Raw genomic sequence first — 14,227 nt, forward strand, 5'->3', positions numbered from 1 at the left:
TGATGAGCCTCACCCACACCATGCGCAGCAAGGTAAGCCTGGCACAGAAGAGCACAGGTGGGGGATTCCACTCATGGAATGGCCTGCTGTGGTTAGGTGCCAAGTGCCAGCCTCAACACACAGCAACCCGCGTGCCCCGGAACCAGACACAGCCCGGACCCGCGCGCGCGTCTCAGAACTGTGCCTGTGTGGGCCATGGTTGCAGCCACCATGTCAATCCATCTCAGCGAGAATCTTTCTCTTTCTCGAGAACCTTCTACTTTGCCCAGCATGATGCCCTTTTCCAGGGACTGGCCTCTCCTGATAGCATGTCCAAAGTAGGTGAGGCGCATCTTGCCATCTCTCGTCTGATCGTCCGGTTGCGAGTTTTCCAAGGCAGATTGTCCATTCCTCCGGCGCTTCGCTACTCGTCACCAGCACCTTCGTTCAAGGTGACATTTCTGCTTTTTTGCTTAAAGAAGGTCTTGTGCCGCCGACTGGCCACTGCGATGCAGCAGTAGATCTCTTGACTCTTGCTTCCCTGAGCATTGACTGTGGATCCAAGCAAGAAGAAACCCTTAACACCCTCCGTCTTTTCTGTTTCTCAGACGGAATAGGCTGAGAAAGCAAATCCACAGACACAGAAATAGACCAGGACCACGTTGGCTGAGGCCAGAGGTGGATGGGAGGGACTGCTGACAGGCTGTGAAGGTGCCTTTCATTGGGGTCGGGGGCAGGAGGGGGCGGGAAGGACCACGTGTGGGGGGTGGGTCGGGGGGAAGATTGTGCCCCCACAAAAAGCCCCCACAAGCCCCAGAAGGATGGGCGACATTCGGGACAAGCCTGAACGGAGCCTGGGAGCCTCGCAAGAGCAACAGTGCCTCCGGACAACTTGAAGAAACAAAGGCCACCATCCAGTCCATTCTAACTCACCCTGAGCCCAGGGGACAAACTAGAGCTGCCCTCGGCGCTCCCAGGGTGCTCAAAGCAGAACGCCAGGTCTGTCTTCCGAGGCACCTTTCTAAGTGGGTTTGAACGGCTGACCCATTGGCTAGCAGCTGAGCGCTGTGACCACCACACCAATCAGACTCGTGCCCAGCGGCTCCGCAGAATGAGAGCGGTTGCTGGGGTTCCTGCTTGTCACCCGGGGCTACCGCAGCGGGGGCGGCTCGCACTGTCAGATCTGTGTTTCGGGAGCTGAGCGTGGGGCAGATGCTGCCCCTCAGCCGGCGGAGACCCGCAGGACCTGGCCGCGTCCTGGCTGCCTTTCAGAGGGATCCACATCAGGAAGGCTCCGGGCGTTCACGTGCAGCCTGAATTTTTTATTTCCTTTTTAACTCAATGTTGTTGTTGCTGTTTGCTCCCACAGAGTCCGTCCTGATGCCCAGTGACCCCAGGAGCCAGGGGGAGAGGGGCACTAGGCTATAATCATTAGACGCGGATGATAGGGTCTTTCTCCCACAGAGAGGCGGGTAGGTTGGAACCGCCAACCTTTCCATTGGCTGCCAAGTGCTTCACCATTGCACATCCAGGGCTCCTGTGTGGTTTACGGACGCATCGTTCACATACAAGGAACTATCTCCTGAGTGTACGGCATGATATGGTCTGATAAGGATCGTGTGCCGTGTGGAACCATAAGCCTACATACGAGTGAAAGTGTTCTAAATGGCAACCACACCTCGATCCAGATCGAGGGACCCCATCAGACCAGACAGTTCCCGAGGGCCCCACCCGCAGCCCCAGGCGACACCCCCTCCCTCGATGTCAGTACGGAGCGCGTTTCCTGTTTTCCAGAATTTCATAGCTATGAACAGGCACCGGCATGCTGCACTGTATCACTGCTGTCCCGAGATGCACCCCATTCTTCCAACCACTCACCAGCCGTGGACACGGGCTGCGGTGTGCCCATAATGCACGTCATGCAGTATACTATTAAATATCGTGACTAGTATAGGATGAAATTGCACTGTGGTGTCCTGATGCAGCCATGAGCATTCTTGCACACGCCTTCATGTGAAGCTATCTTTTTATTTCTCTTGAGTAATAACTAGGCAGCTGGGTGGTAGGTCACTGTGCTGTCCACACAAAATACCCCTGAGGGCCAGTTAGCAGGTGGTCACCTCTGCTCTGATCCGGCCACCTGGTTTCACAAGGAGCGAGAAAGACAAGAGGGAGAGAGAGCCACAGCACTAGGATCCAGGGTCCTGTCCAGGCCACACAACCTCTTGCCTGGACCGGGCCTCCTTATCATCTGGGCATCAGAGCTTTCCTGAGCCAGGAACCTTTGGCCCCGAAAAAAGCTGGCCACACACACCCACTACACACCTCCTCACCCCGCCCTTCCCTAAAACATTCCTGTAGAACAAAGCAAGCACGCACACACACACACACTCACACCTCCCTTCTACAAACCCCTCCCAACGCTTCCTGAAGCATTCAGAAGAGAAAGCAGAGCAAAGACTCACCTCCTCCTTGGACGGGGAGTCTGGCATTGGTCGCTAGACCACTGGCCACCCTCACGGCCGCCTGAAGCCCTACGTTACGGGGCAGATTGTCCAACCTGCCGGGACAGTGTCCATGGATGTGCCGGTCCCTGTTGGGGTTATTTACTGGGATGTCTTTGGGCCTCAGGCGAGCTTGGGGGTTATATTTCGTTGTTGATGTTGTTAATAGCTTTATTAGTACTTCATCCACATGCCATATCACTCGATAATTCAATCATAACCAGAAGAGTTGTACGGTTGCCAGCACCGTCAATTCTAGACCACTTCCTTGTCCTCATTGTGAGTCGTGTAACTTTTTTTCTGAACTGTGGTAAAAAAAATACATAACAAAACATTCCCTAATTCCACAAGTTCCACGTGTGTAATTCAGTGCCATCAGTCGGGGGGGCCATTGAGGGGACTGGTGGGCCTCCGGTGCTCACATGCACCCACCTCAGAGTGGTGGCTGCACCCTGTCCATCTGCAGGGAGAAGAGCGAGCCCTCTCGGGGAGGCCTGAGGTTCTGAGAGAGCTCAGTCTGAGCTACATGCCATGCGCTACAGCACCTGCTGGTCCCCCAGCCCGGCTGCTGTGCCACCTCTGAGAAAGTAGGTGCACCGGGCCTCCTGGAGCCACCCTCCCCTGTGCATACCTCTCCTCTCCTCTAAGGGCCTCCCTCTTCCCTGCCCTCCTCCTTTTGATCCGGAACTGAGCGGAAGGCATTGTTTAATCCCAAATTGGTCTGTCTGGGTTCCTTGATAAGAGTCCACTAGAAAAGAGACCCCCTCCCTACCGACCACCCAGGAAGAACCCCACCTATGATCCATTTTAAGTACTTGTCCCTCAGAGGATTTTCAGAGACTGTCCTCTTAAGGAGCCCTGATGGCAAGGTAGGTTACCCACTGAGCGGCTAACCACAGAGTTCGTGGTTCAAACCCATCAGCTGCTCCACGGGGAAAAGGTGAGGCTAGCTGCTTCTATACAATGTCCAAGTCTCGGGAAACCCACAGGGCATGCTCCTCTGTGCTATACGGGCACCAGGAGTCAGAATCCACTCAATGGCAGGGGTTTGGTCTGGGTGTGATTCTTTCAGAAGATCCCAGGCCTTTCTCCTGCGGAGCCTCTGGGTGAATTCAAACGCTCACCTTTGCCTCGTACCTGAGCACCTAACTCTGGGCACCAGGAGATGTACATACACACCTCTAAGTCGCTGCCAGGTGCCAGCAAGCCAGTTCTGACCCCCAGTGACCCTGTGTGCAGCAGAACGCAGCACCGCCTGCTCCCGCGCCATCCTCACGATTGTGTGGTGTGAGCCCACTGTTGCAGCCACTGTGCCAATCCATCTCCCTGAGGGTCTGCCTCTTTCCCCCGGCCCTCTCATTTACCAAGCCTGATATCCTTCTTCAGGGACATCCTTCCTGACAATGTGACCAACGTACAGGAGACCAAGTCTTGCCATCCTTGCCTCGAAGGAGCATCCTGGCTGTGCTTCTTCCAAGACAGATCTGTTTGTTCCTCCGGAATGTCCTTCGCCAGCACCACCGTTCAAATGCTTCCATTTGCATCAGTCCATGTTGCCTGTCCAACGTTCACGTGCATGGAAGGCCATGGGAGACACCGTGGCTTGGATCAGGAGCACCTTAGTCCTCAAAGTAAACTTCTTGTTTTCCAACACTTTAAAGAAGTCTTATGCAGCAGATTGACCTAATACAATGCAGTTTTTGACCTCCTGACTGCTGCTCCCATGAACACTGACTGGGGATCCAAGCAAGAGAAAATCCTCGACAACTTCAATCTTGTCTCCATTGATCAGGATGTCACCTGGTGGTCGTTTGGTCTTCCGGACATTGAGTTGCACTCCACACTGAAGGCTACAACCCCCATCTTCATCGGCAAGTGCCGCGAGCACTTCGCCCTCACTTCCAGCAAGCAAGGTTTGTCGTCTGCACATCACAGGTTGTTAATAAGTTTTCCTCCAATCCCGATGCCCCATTCTTCATGTACCCCAGCTTCTCTGACGATCTGCTCAGCACACAGATTAAATAAGTGTGGTGAAAGGACGCCATCCTGACGCACACGTTTCCTGATTTAAAATCAGGCGACATGCTCTGTTCTGTATACACACCTGCTTTTTGATCCAGGTACAGATTCTGAGATACATATCTATGGATCTGTGTATCCATGTGTCTGTATATCTGTATGAGCCATGGTGGCTTAGTGGCTACACATTGGGCTGCAATCCACAAGGTCTTCCAGCCACTCTGCTGGAGAAAGACAGGGCTTCCCATTCCTATAAACGGTGGCCGTCTCGGGAACTCACAGGGGCAGTTCTAGCTCATCCTGAAGGGTCACTATAAGTTGACATCCACTCAATGGCAGTGAGTCTGGGTTGGGGGAGCAGTAGTGTTATCTATCTATATCTGTCGAGCTAGTATATAGAAGGTACTATATACAGTAGCTGCACTGCAGCCTCAAGTCTTTTGATGCTGAGATCATGAGAGCTCCTGCCATCCTCCCTCGCATTCTCACAGCCTCTCCCTGGAGCCTTCTATCCGCCTGCTCCGACAGTGCCCGGTGGCATCCAAGGCTGCAGCATGGCCATGATCCTGGAATTTCCCTTCCTGCCTCCCCTGGGATAGAGTACTGTTTTCCAATTCCACGTCTTCCTCTCTTCTGTCTTTCTTTCCCCCCTTATTTAGCTGGGTGACATCTTCAAATCGTTTTCTAATAGAAGATACAAGAAAGGAAACTCTCGTGTCTGGAAATGTTTTTATTCTGCCTTCGAACTTGATTGTACTTTAACTGGTAAATAATCTAGATTTGGAACCGTCAAGCTATAAGCCTTTACAGAATACTTGTTCTTGTCTTTTAAATCCTCTGATGTTCTTAGGCTCTGTCTTTGTCCGTGGAGTCCTAAAACACACTGAGAGCACACCTACGTGTGGGGAGCTTCCATTTGTCCCGCTTTGCCCTCGGTCTCATGCTTTTCCATCTGAAAGGCTGTTCTTCTATTACTGCGTTGAGTGTCTCCCCTGGCAAGCTCCCCGGCCCAGCTGCGCCTTCTGTGCTCTCTCGAGATTTCGATTGGTGAGATGCAGCTCTCAGTCGACGAATCCTCTGGGTTCGTATCTTTCCGTTCACGTTTTCCATCTTGCTGGGTGTTCTGGAAGATCTCCCTAACTTTATCTTTGAGTCCTTCCACTGCAACCTTTCCCCCCAGCAACTGTATCACCTACTGTCTGCACCAGGGTGGGCACAGTTGGGAGACAGAAACAGTGATCTGAAAGTTTAATATAAATGAGTCGTCAATGGTGACAGAAGAGTAGTTAAACAGATGTAGAGAAACAGTGAAGGGCATGCTCAGCTGAAGGAGCACACCCAAGGAAAGACAAGGCACCGGTGCTCCCTGGAGAAGGTGTCGGTGAAGCCCTCTGGATGGCAGAGAACGCGTCTAGATGTCCTGCCCCAGAGCTGGTCCACAGTCACCAAGTGCCTTAGTTATCCAGAGCCACTATCACAGAAATACCACAACTGGATGGCTTTAACAAATGAATTTATTCTCACAGTTTGGGAGGCAAGGTCTACATTCGAGACACTGGGTCTACAGAAAGGCTTCCTCCCTGAGATTGTTTTCGTAGAAGCCCTTGCCTCCTGTCAACGCTGTGAGCGCAATAGGCCTTTGAGAGCCGCATCTGTCTTGTCATCGGTCTTCCCCTGGGTCTAGGAGGTTCTCAGCACAAGGGTCCCCTGTCCAAGGGTCGCGCTTGCTCCCGACTCTTCTTTCTTGATAGCGGCAGGACCCTCCTCCTCTGCTTCCTCCTCTCTCCTTTTATCTCTTGTAAGCTATTCAGAGAGCTTCTAGAGACCCTAGCAAATGTGATAATGCAAGAAAAGGAAACCAAAGGAAGATCAAGCCGTTATTCCCAGGTGGTATGATTGAGAAAATAGACAATCCAAAAGACTTTCTGTTTTAGATCAAATGATGAGGTGTCGAAGCGATCAGGTGTAAGGCATCATCAGAACAAAAAATCTTACCATAGTGAATGATGGGGGGAGTGCGGAGCAGAGATCCAAAGCCCATTAGTAAGCCACTGGAGATCCCCTTGCAGAGGGGTCTTGGGGAGGAGATGAGCCAGTCAGGGTGCGATGTAACAATGATGAGAAATACAACTTTCCTCTAGTTCCTAAATGTTTCCTCCCCGCTCCCACTACCATGACTCGAATTCGACCTTGTAAGTCTGGCTAGACCAGAGGATGTACACTGGTATAGATAGGAACTGAAAATACAGGGAATCCAAGACGGATGAGCCCTATAGGACCAGTGGTGTGAGTGGCAAAACAGGGAGGGTAAAGGGAGAATGGGTAGGAAAGAGGGAACTGATTACAAGGACCTATATGTGACCTCCTCCCTGGGGGTCAGACAACCGAAAAGTGGGTGAAGGGAGACGTCGGACAGGGCAAGATATGACAAAATACCCATTTATAAACTATCAAGGGCTCATGCGGGAGGGGGGAGCGGGGAGGGAGGGGAAAAATGAGGACCTAATGTCGGGGGTTTAAATGGAGAGAAAATGTTTTGAGAAACGATGTACAAATGCGCTTTACACAATTGATGTGTGTATGGATTGCGATAACAGTTGTATGAGCCCCTAATAAAATGTTAAAATAAAAAAATTTTTTTTAAAAAGATAAAGTCAAATGAAATACCCGTTCTTATCATCCAAAAAAAGGTCAAATATTGGCAAGATTGATTTCAGACCACTGCCCTAAAAGGACTAGTGCAACAACAACAACAAATCAAGTCACATGTACTGTTTGGTTTCTAGTGTCTATGAAAGCTGTGCTTACTTATACAGGAGAGACCAGTTCTGCATCAGGACCCTGTGCTTGGTCAAGCAGCGGGGCAGCAGACCCTCAGTGAGACGGATGGACAGGGGCTGCCGTGAGGGGCAACAGAACCGTTGTCCGGCTGGTGCAGGGCCAGGCAGGGCTTTATTCTGTGGCTCAGAGTTGCTGTGAGTGGGAGCCAACTTGACGACACGTAACGACAACATCAAGGGTGCGACAGCATCGGAGAAACATTTGGAAGGTTGTAAGAATGACCACAGCGTGTCACAGAGACAGGACGTGAGCATGCGCTGCTGGGAAACGACGGCGCTGATGGAGTCCTTGGCACAGGGTGGCCACAACCATCCCACTTTGGGTGTGTGTGTGGGGGGAAACACCCTCTCTGCCAAGTGCAGCAAAGAGAAATGGCAATAAACGAGGCGTGCCTGTGGAGCGGATAACTGCAAGGTCAGCAGTTCGAACCCACCAGCCACCCTTCAGGGGAAAGATGAGGCTTTCTGTCCCTGTGAGTATTCACAGCCTCAGAAACTCAAAGGGGTGGCTCTGCTCTGCCTGGCAGGTGCTCACGAGGAGTCTGAGTCAGCTGAAAGCAGTGGATTTGGTTTGCCTCCAGATGCTTGTGCGGTAGGAGTCTGTTTCCTGAACGTTCAAAAGCAGGCAAAACCAACTAGAGGGGTGCTCGCTGTGTGGCTGGGTGGGAAAGGTAGAAAGGCAGGAGGGAAAGGAAAGCTAACTGGGGAGGGACCGTGGAGCAGGAGAGTGGTTAGGCTGAGAGGGCTCTGGGGGTAGGGAGCATTTGCGTGGTACTGGTGAGCTTCGTGATCACGCACTGAACTGCCCCGCCTCCCCAAAGGCCCACATACATGTGGTAGGGCTCTGGACTCTGTTTCACAACAAAGATGTTAAGAAAAGAATTCTTGACAGTGCTCGTGTTTTCAAAATGTTGCTAACCTCCGGCCACATCTCAGCTAGAAGCCCTTTCCGCCTTTAAGCAAAGATGAGACTCTTGGTAATGCCCTCCCAGCCCTGCGAGTCTGGCCCCTGCTGCCCTCCGCAGTCCTGCCTCCCTGTCAGGACCTGGACCTGGAGCTGGGTCAGCTCACCAAGGGAGGACGCATTTTCCTGCTGATTGACACTTGCTGTCCCCTGCCTGAACACCTTTCTGTGCAGGAGCAGTCTCCCATCCCCTCTCTGCCTGGCCCCCTCCCTGGCACCCCTTGCTAGAACGAAATGCAAAGAAGCCCCTTAGGACTCCTAGTAGCCCGTGCCTATCAGAGCGGAACTGGGCTCCGCAGGGGGTTCTGGGGTGGAATCTTTCCAGAGAGCACATTGCCAGGCCTCTCTTTTGCAAGATAGACGGACGGGTTCAACCCACCAGACTTTCAGTTAATAATGGAGAACTTACTGTTAACACCACCCCCGGGACTCTTATAGCTCTGCTCAAATATCACTCCTGGCCCAACCAAGGCCACACACACACACACACACACACACACACACTCACTCACTCAAGGCCACACACACACACACACACACACACACACACACACACACACACAGTCATTTCACTTTCTCGGCATTCGATCCTCCAGCGGTCTCCCTGTCGTGCCTTTAAACAAATGATGCCAACACTTGTCCATGCTGAAGCCTGTCTCCCCCCGCGCTGCCGTGAACACCGGGAAAACAGAACAGGGCCCGGCACACCCGCCACCCACCGCAGTCCCAGGCTCACAGCAGGCCCTCAGAAATGTTGCTAAGCAAACAACTCCCCCACCTACCCACCCTACCCCCATTGTCTAGCTCCCTCATTGTCATCTGGACCAGGAGGGCAGACACACCTTGAAACTCTCTTCTCTCCCCCCCGGAAGAGCACACAGCCTGTGCCCTTACTGCCAGGCCCATCCCGCAGGGCTCACAGCGCACCAGACACTGTGCCCTGGCAGGGAGAGATTACCTGACTCTGGGCTGGGCTGCCCAGAGGAGGGATGGTGGGGAACCCTCTTGGACGGCAAAGTATCTTCTGGGTTGACACTGGAGGTGGGCGTGGCCTCAGGAGCTTCACTTCTGGAAAGGAACCAAGATTAGACTGACCAGGAGGCCACCTGGGGCAAGGAAGGCGTGTGCTCACGGGTAATGGGGTCTACAGCGCCCTCAGGCCCTCTGCTCCTGCTGCTGCAGGCCACAGCGGACTTCTCCTCGGGAGCCAGGGCTGTGTATTCTTGGCCTTGGGCAGGGCTCCCAATAATCAAAATACCTGGACTAGGCCCCACCTGCAACCCCAGCCAGCCAAGCCCGTGCATCTGGGGCTAGAAGGTAGGAAGGAGGTGGGGTGGGGGTGGGGGGTCACCTGGTGGGCGTCTTGCAGTCCTCTGAGCTGGTGCAGCCAGAATGGATCCCCTGGGGAGCTGACACACAGACAGTGTCTTTCTCAGCTGTGCCTGCAGGGGGCGACAATGCCCTCAGAGACTGTACCAAGGAGCCTGAGGTGTCCAGGCATACACCTTCCACCCCACAAAGGGATGGGGCCTTGGAAAATTCTGTGGCCAGCTGGCATCCTTGAGTGAAGCACCCTGATCTCCCCTTGGAAAGTACTCAGTCTCAGTGTTTGGGGTCAAGGGCCTGTGCCAGGAGGAGCCTTGTGACCAGAAGGGACCCGTCACTCCTCTGGCCATATGGACTGGTTTGGAGGACACAGGACCCAGACCAGGCGTTTCAGAAGGAATTGCAAGACTTTGTACTTGGAGAAGCTGTCAGCCCACTGGGCTTTCTGGGACTGCTAATAGGCATCCTACCAGGCAAACCACCACAGAAGCCAAAGAGTTTGGGAGTTTGTTACTCTTGACCCAAAGAGTTGAAGAAGGTTGAGCTGAGTGGAGAGGAGCAGGCTCTGGACTCTCCGGCAGGCGGTTCTGAGCTTGCTTGCCACCTTGGCCGCGCTCCAACTATACCAGGCAAGTAAACTTCTCCTAACCTTGGTTTTCTCCTTGGTAAACTAGGTGTGCTAGCGCTCTCCCAAGGTCATCATCAGGATAAACAGAAGAGCCAGAGGTCATGTATCTTCCCCACCGTGCAGCACAAAGTAAATGTTCAATGAACGCCATGTCCTTCTCCCCATCTGGACACCCACGCTGTCGTTCATGTAGACAGTGACGCTGGGACGGGATCTGAAGGTTTCGGGGCAGGAGAGCGCAGCAGCGCTGCCATCTCTTGTGTCTGCAGTGCGGACCCACAAGTTTACATCCCGGCTCAGTGTTCAAATCCGGACTCTGCTCTTCCCTACTCTGTGCTCTTGGGAAACTGAGCCATCTTCTCTGGGTCTCACTTCCTCCCTGTAAAATGAGGCTAGTGCCCTGTGCTGAGGGCTCCAGAACTGTGCCAGTACTTCCCACGTGGCTTAGCCGCAAGCCAAACAAGAGGCAGACACAACTTCCCACGTCACAGCTGGGGAAACTGAGGCCCTAGAGTTGCTCCATGGGGAGACCACCAGCGAATCAAATGAAGCTGGGTTTGGCAGCCGAAAGTTGGGATGCCTCTTCCAAAGCCATGTCATCCAGTGGAAACATGATGCAAATCACACAGGCTTGTCTGATCTTAAATATTCTCACAAATATTCATTTTCATTTAAGTTTAAAAAACAAGGCCAAATTCACTTTAATAGCTTATTTAGCCCAATGTATTCAAAGTATTATCATGAATATTGAATCAATATGCAAAGTTGTTGAGATGCTTTATGGTTTGTTCTGGGGTGGGTTTTTTTTTTCTCACACTAACTTGAAAACCAGCGTATGGTAGCCCGTCCAACTCACAGTAAGCCTAGGTGACAGAGTAGAACTGCTGGACAGACCACCCCTTCTTCCCGGGGAAGCAGAGAGGCCTCTGGCGCCACCACGTGGCAGGCTCAGAAACACCTCTCAGAAGACCTCCGCAGGCCCAGGGTGCAATGGCTGAGCTAGAGCCCTGGATTTTTTACAGAGACACAAGAGTTTCTGGTCTGGAATGGCTCCCAAGGGCCTGCAGCCACCTCTCCTCATTTTCAGGAAGAGAAACGGGGGGCACAGGTCGTTTTTCTCCCTGGTGGCTCCCTCGGATCCTGTCTCCCCTCTTACTGGCCGACAGGGGCTGCCCCGGTGCACTCGAATGGTAGACTCCCTGAGTTCGCACAGCAAGTTGGTTAAGCAACCCAGGCGGAATGCTGGCGCTGGAAGCTGGGCTCTGACTCCCAAGGGCCCAGTCCTTCAAAGGGAGCCCCCGTGGTTTCCTTGTCGTCCTCAGGCTGCAGGGAGCTCCCTGGAGCCGCCACCCAGCCGAGACCTCCTCCGGCCGTGCTGCGCCGCGGGCCGCCGGCGCGCCACAGGCGGTGAGTTCCCGAAGCCGCCGGGCGCTGCGCGCGGAGACGAGCTCGAGCCCGCTGGAAGGAGGAAGTGGGCACCGGAAGTCGTTGCCGGGCCGGGAGCGGAGCCGGATGCGGCCAGGCAGGCCCGGATCTCGGTGCAGGCTGAGGGCAGGACTGCTTACCTCGGAGTTTGACAACCGTCCCTTTCGGGCAGACGGAGTGGGTCAGGCAGCGGGCACAAGAGTTGATGGCCGGCGAGATACAGAACATTCCAGGTCGACATTCACAGAAGCGGGGGGAGTTGTTTGTGCAGGGCCTCGTCTCCACAAGGTCATCTAAGGACACGGGGGACGATGATCAGCGGGAAGACGGGAGAGGGTGAGGGCGATCAGGGAAACCCCTCCTGGGGGAGAGGGAAGCAAAGCAGGGGCGCGGGGTTGCCCAACAAGAACGCAAAGCTCGAGAGCCGGCGCGCTGGGGCACACGCTCCAGCCGCACGTGCGGAGAGAAGGCAGGCAAAGGCAGGCCGGACCGCGGGCGACCATTGACCTAAAGCCCCAGAAACGGCAGGCTCTTCTGGAGCGCAGGAGGGCGATCGGGGATTGACTGGGAATGAGGATGGTGACTGGAAATGGTGGGACCGTGGGGCTGCAGGAAATTTGGGGGGTGCTGTGTCCATTTGATTGTAGTGATGGGTCCACAAGTGCGTGTGTGTGTGTGTGTGTGTGTGTGTGCCCATGAACACCTATCAGACTGCTGAATTGGGTCAAGTCTGTCTCAGGTCGTGGGGGTGGTTATCTAAGACGCAAGGAGGAGGTTGGGGAGGGCAGTAAAAGGAGAGCCCCCCTGGCTCCGAGGAGCAGTCCACAGTGGGAACTAAGGAGCGTGGGACCGTTTGCTGGCAGGCAGCGTGCTCGGCTCTCCTTTCCACAGTGTTCCCCGAATGCGGGCAAGATGGGAAGACTGGGACCAGGGTACAGACTGTCTCGCAGCCCACGTCCCTGGTGATCAGAGACCATGTATTTAAACTCAACCAAGGCCCCACGTTAACATTAGGCAAAGAATAGATCTCGACATTTCTCCGACAAGGAGATCTAAATGCCGAAGAAGCACATGAAAAGTTGTTCAACACCTTTGCCGTCAGGGAAATGCCAATCCAAAGCATAATGGGATACCCCTTCACACCACACAGATGGCTGTGTTTGGTTGTTTTAAGACAAAAATAACAGCTGCTGTGAGGATGCGGAGGAAGCAGAGGCCTCGGGCACTGCTGGTGGGCAGGCACACTGGGGCAGTCACTTTGCACACACACACGTTTTTGCAGTTCCTCAAAGTTAACAATAGAGTTGCCATATGACTCAAGGGTTCTAATCATAGATACACACACACATATATATATATATATATATATATAGAGAGAGAGAGAGAGAGAGAGAGAGAGAACGCCCTGGTGGCATAGTAGTTAAACATTGGGCTACTTACCACAAGATCAGCAGTTCAAAACCACCAGGTTCTGGGGTAGGGGGTGCGGATGGTGATGAGACTTGCTATCCTCATAAAGAGATACCATCTCAGAAACACAGGCAGCCCTACTCTGTTCCACAAGGTCCCTAGGAGTCAGAATCGACTCGCTGGCATTGAGTTGGGTTCTGTTTGGCTTTGAGAGATGCAAGGGGAAGTTGCAGCTATAAAAGGGATTCCCTGGAGCGCAGCGCCATGTGCTCATGACATTCTGTATGACATAGCTCAAAGAAAAACTACGTTTCCCAGCCTCCTTTATAGTCTGCTTTGGGTCATGTGACTGAGATCTGCTCACTGGGGCACAGTCAGACATGATCAAAGGCTCTCCAGAGACTCGCCTGCCTCTCTTCCTTACTTTAGAGATGCTGGTATTGTTCCAAAGGCTGACCTGCACCCCAGGAACTGTACTTGGAGGACAATAAAATCCTGAGATCTCAATCATTTGGAAAGGAGCAGACTGAGGGCAGTGAGAAGAAACTCCTATAAAATTCAAGAGAAGCCCTCAGAGGAGCAGCCCCTACATATGATCACAAACCTCATCAGAGGCAGGACAGACTGCCTGCTATTGCCAACTTCCAGGGAGCTATGCTGGCTATTGGTCATTTTGAATTAGAAAATCCTATGGTTTACTAAGCTGGGAATGACACAATCAAAAGGAACAGCCTTGCAGTCATCCTCAAAAAAGACGTGTCGAGATCTATCCCGAAGTGTCATGCTGTCTGTGATAGGATAGCGTCTACCCACAGACAGGGAAATTCAACCAATCGTAGCTATAAATTTATGTGCCAACCATGAAAGTGAGTGATGCAGAAACTGGAGAATTTCCCCAGAGTCTTTAGTCTGAAGTTCAGCAAGATGCATTGAGATTGACTGGTGACTGGAATGCAAACGTTGGCAACAGAATAAGGGACAATAGCTAGAAAATATGCATCAGATGGCGTAAGGCGTGACAAAATAATATGAATTTATAAATTATCGAGGGTTGGTGAGGGAGGGGAAAAATGAGCTGATACCAAGGGCTCAAGTGAAAGAAAATGTTTTGAGAATGATGAGGGCAACAAAT

The 14,227-nt window shown here is 52.9% G+C and overlaps 1 protein-coding gene across 1 annotated transcript in view; it reads right to left on the reverse strand.

Moving 5' to 3' along the window:
• TNFRSF8 (TNF receptor superfamily member 8) overlaps positions 1 to 14,227 on the reverse strand; it is a 92,157-nt gene that overhangs the window by 25,413 nt on the left and 52,517 nt on the right. Inside the window, exons 7-10 of the mRNA XM_045299197.1 lie at positions 11,826 to 11,978; positions 11,417 to 11,794; positions 9,658 to 9,748; positions 9,265 to 9,374 (exon numbers count right to left, since the gene is read on the reverse strand). Of these exons, the coding sequence (XP_045155132.1) occupies positions 9,265 to 9,374; positions 9,658 to 9,748; positions 11,417 to 11,794; positions 11,826 to 11,978 (732 nt within the window). The remainder of the gene's footprint in view (positions 1 to 9,264; positions 9,375 to 9,657; positions 9,749 to 11,416; positions 11,795 to 11,825; positions 11,979 to 14,227) is intronic.

Source organism: Echinops telfairi, unplaced genomic scaffold (assembly GCF_000313985.2).
Source record: "Echinops telfairi isolate 266 unplaced genomic scaffold, ASM31398v2 ScPeMD7_7457;HRSCAF=8495, whole genome shotgun sequence".
Taxonomy (NCBI): Eukaryota; Metazoa; Chordata; class Mammalia; order Afrosoricida; family Tenrecidae; genus Echinops; species Echinops telfairi.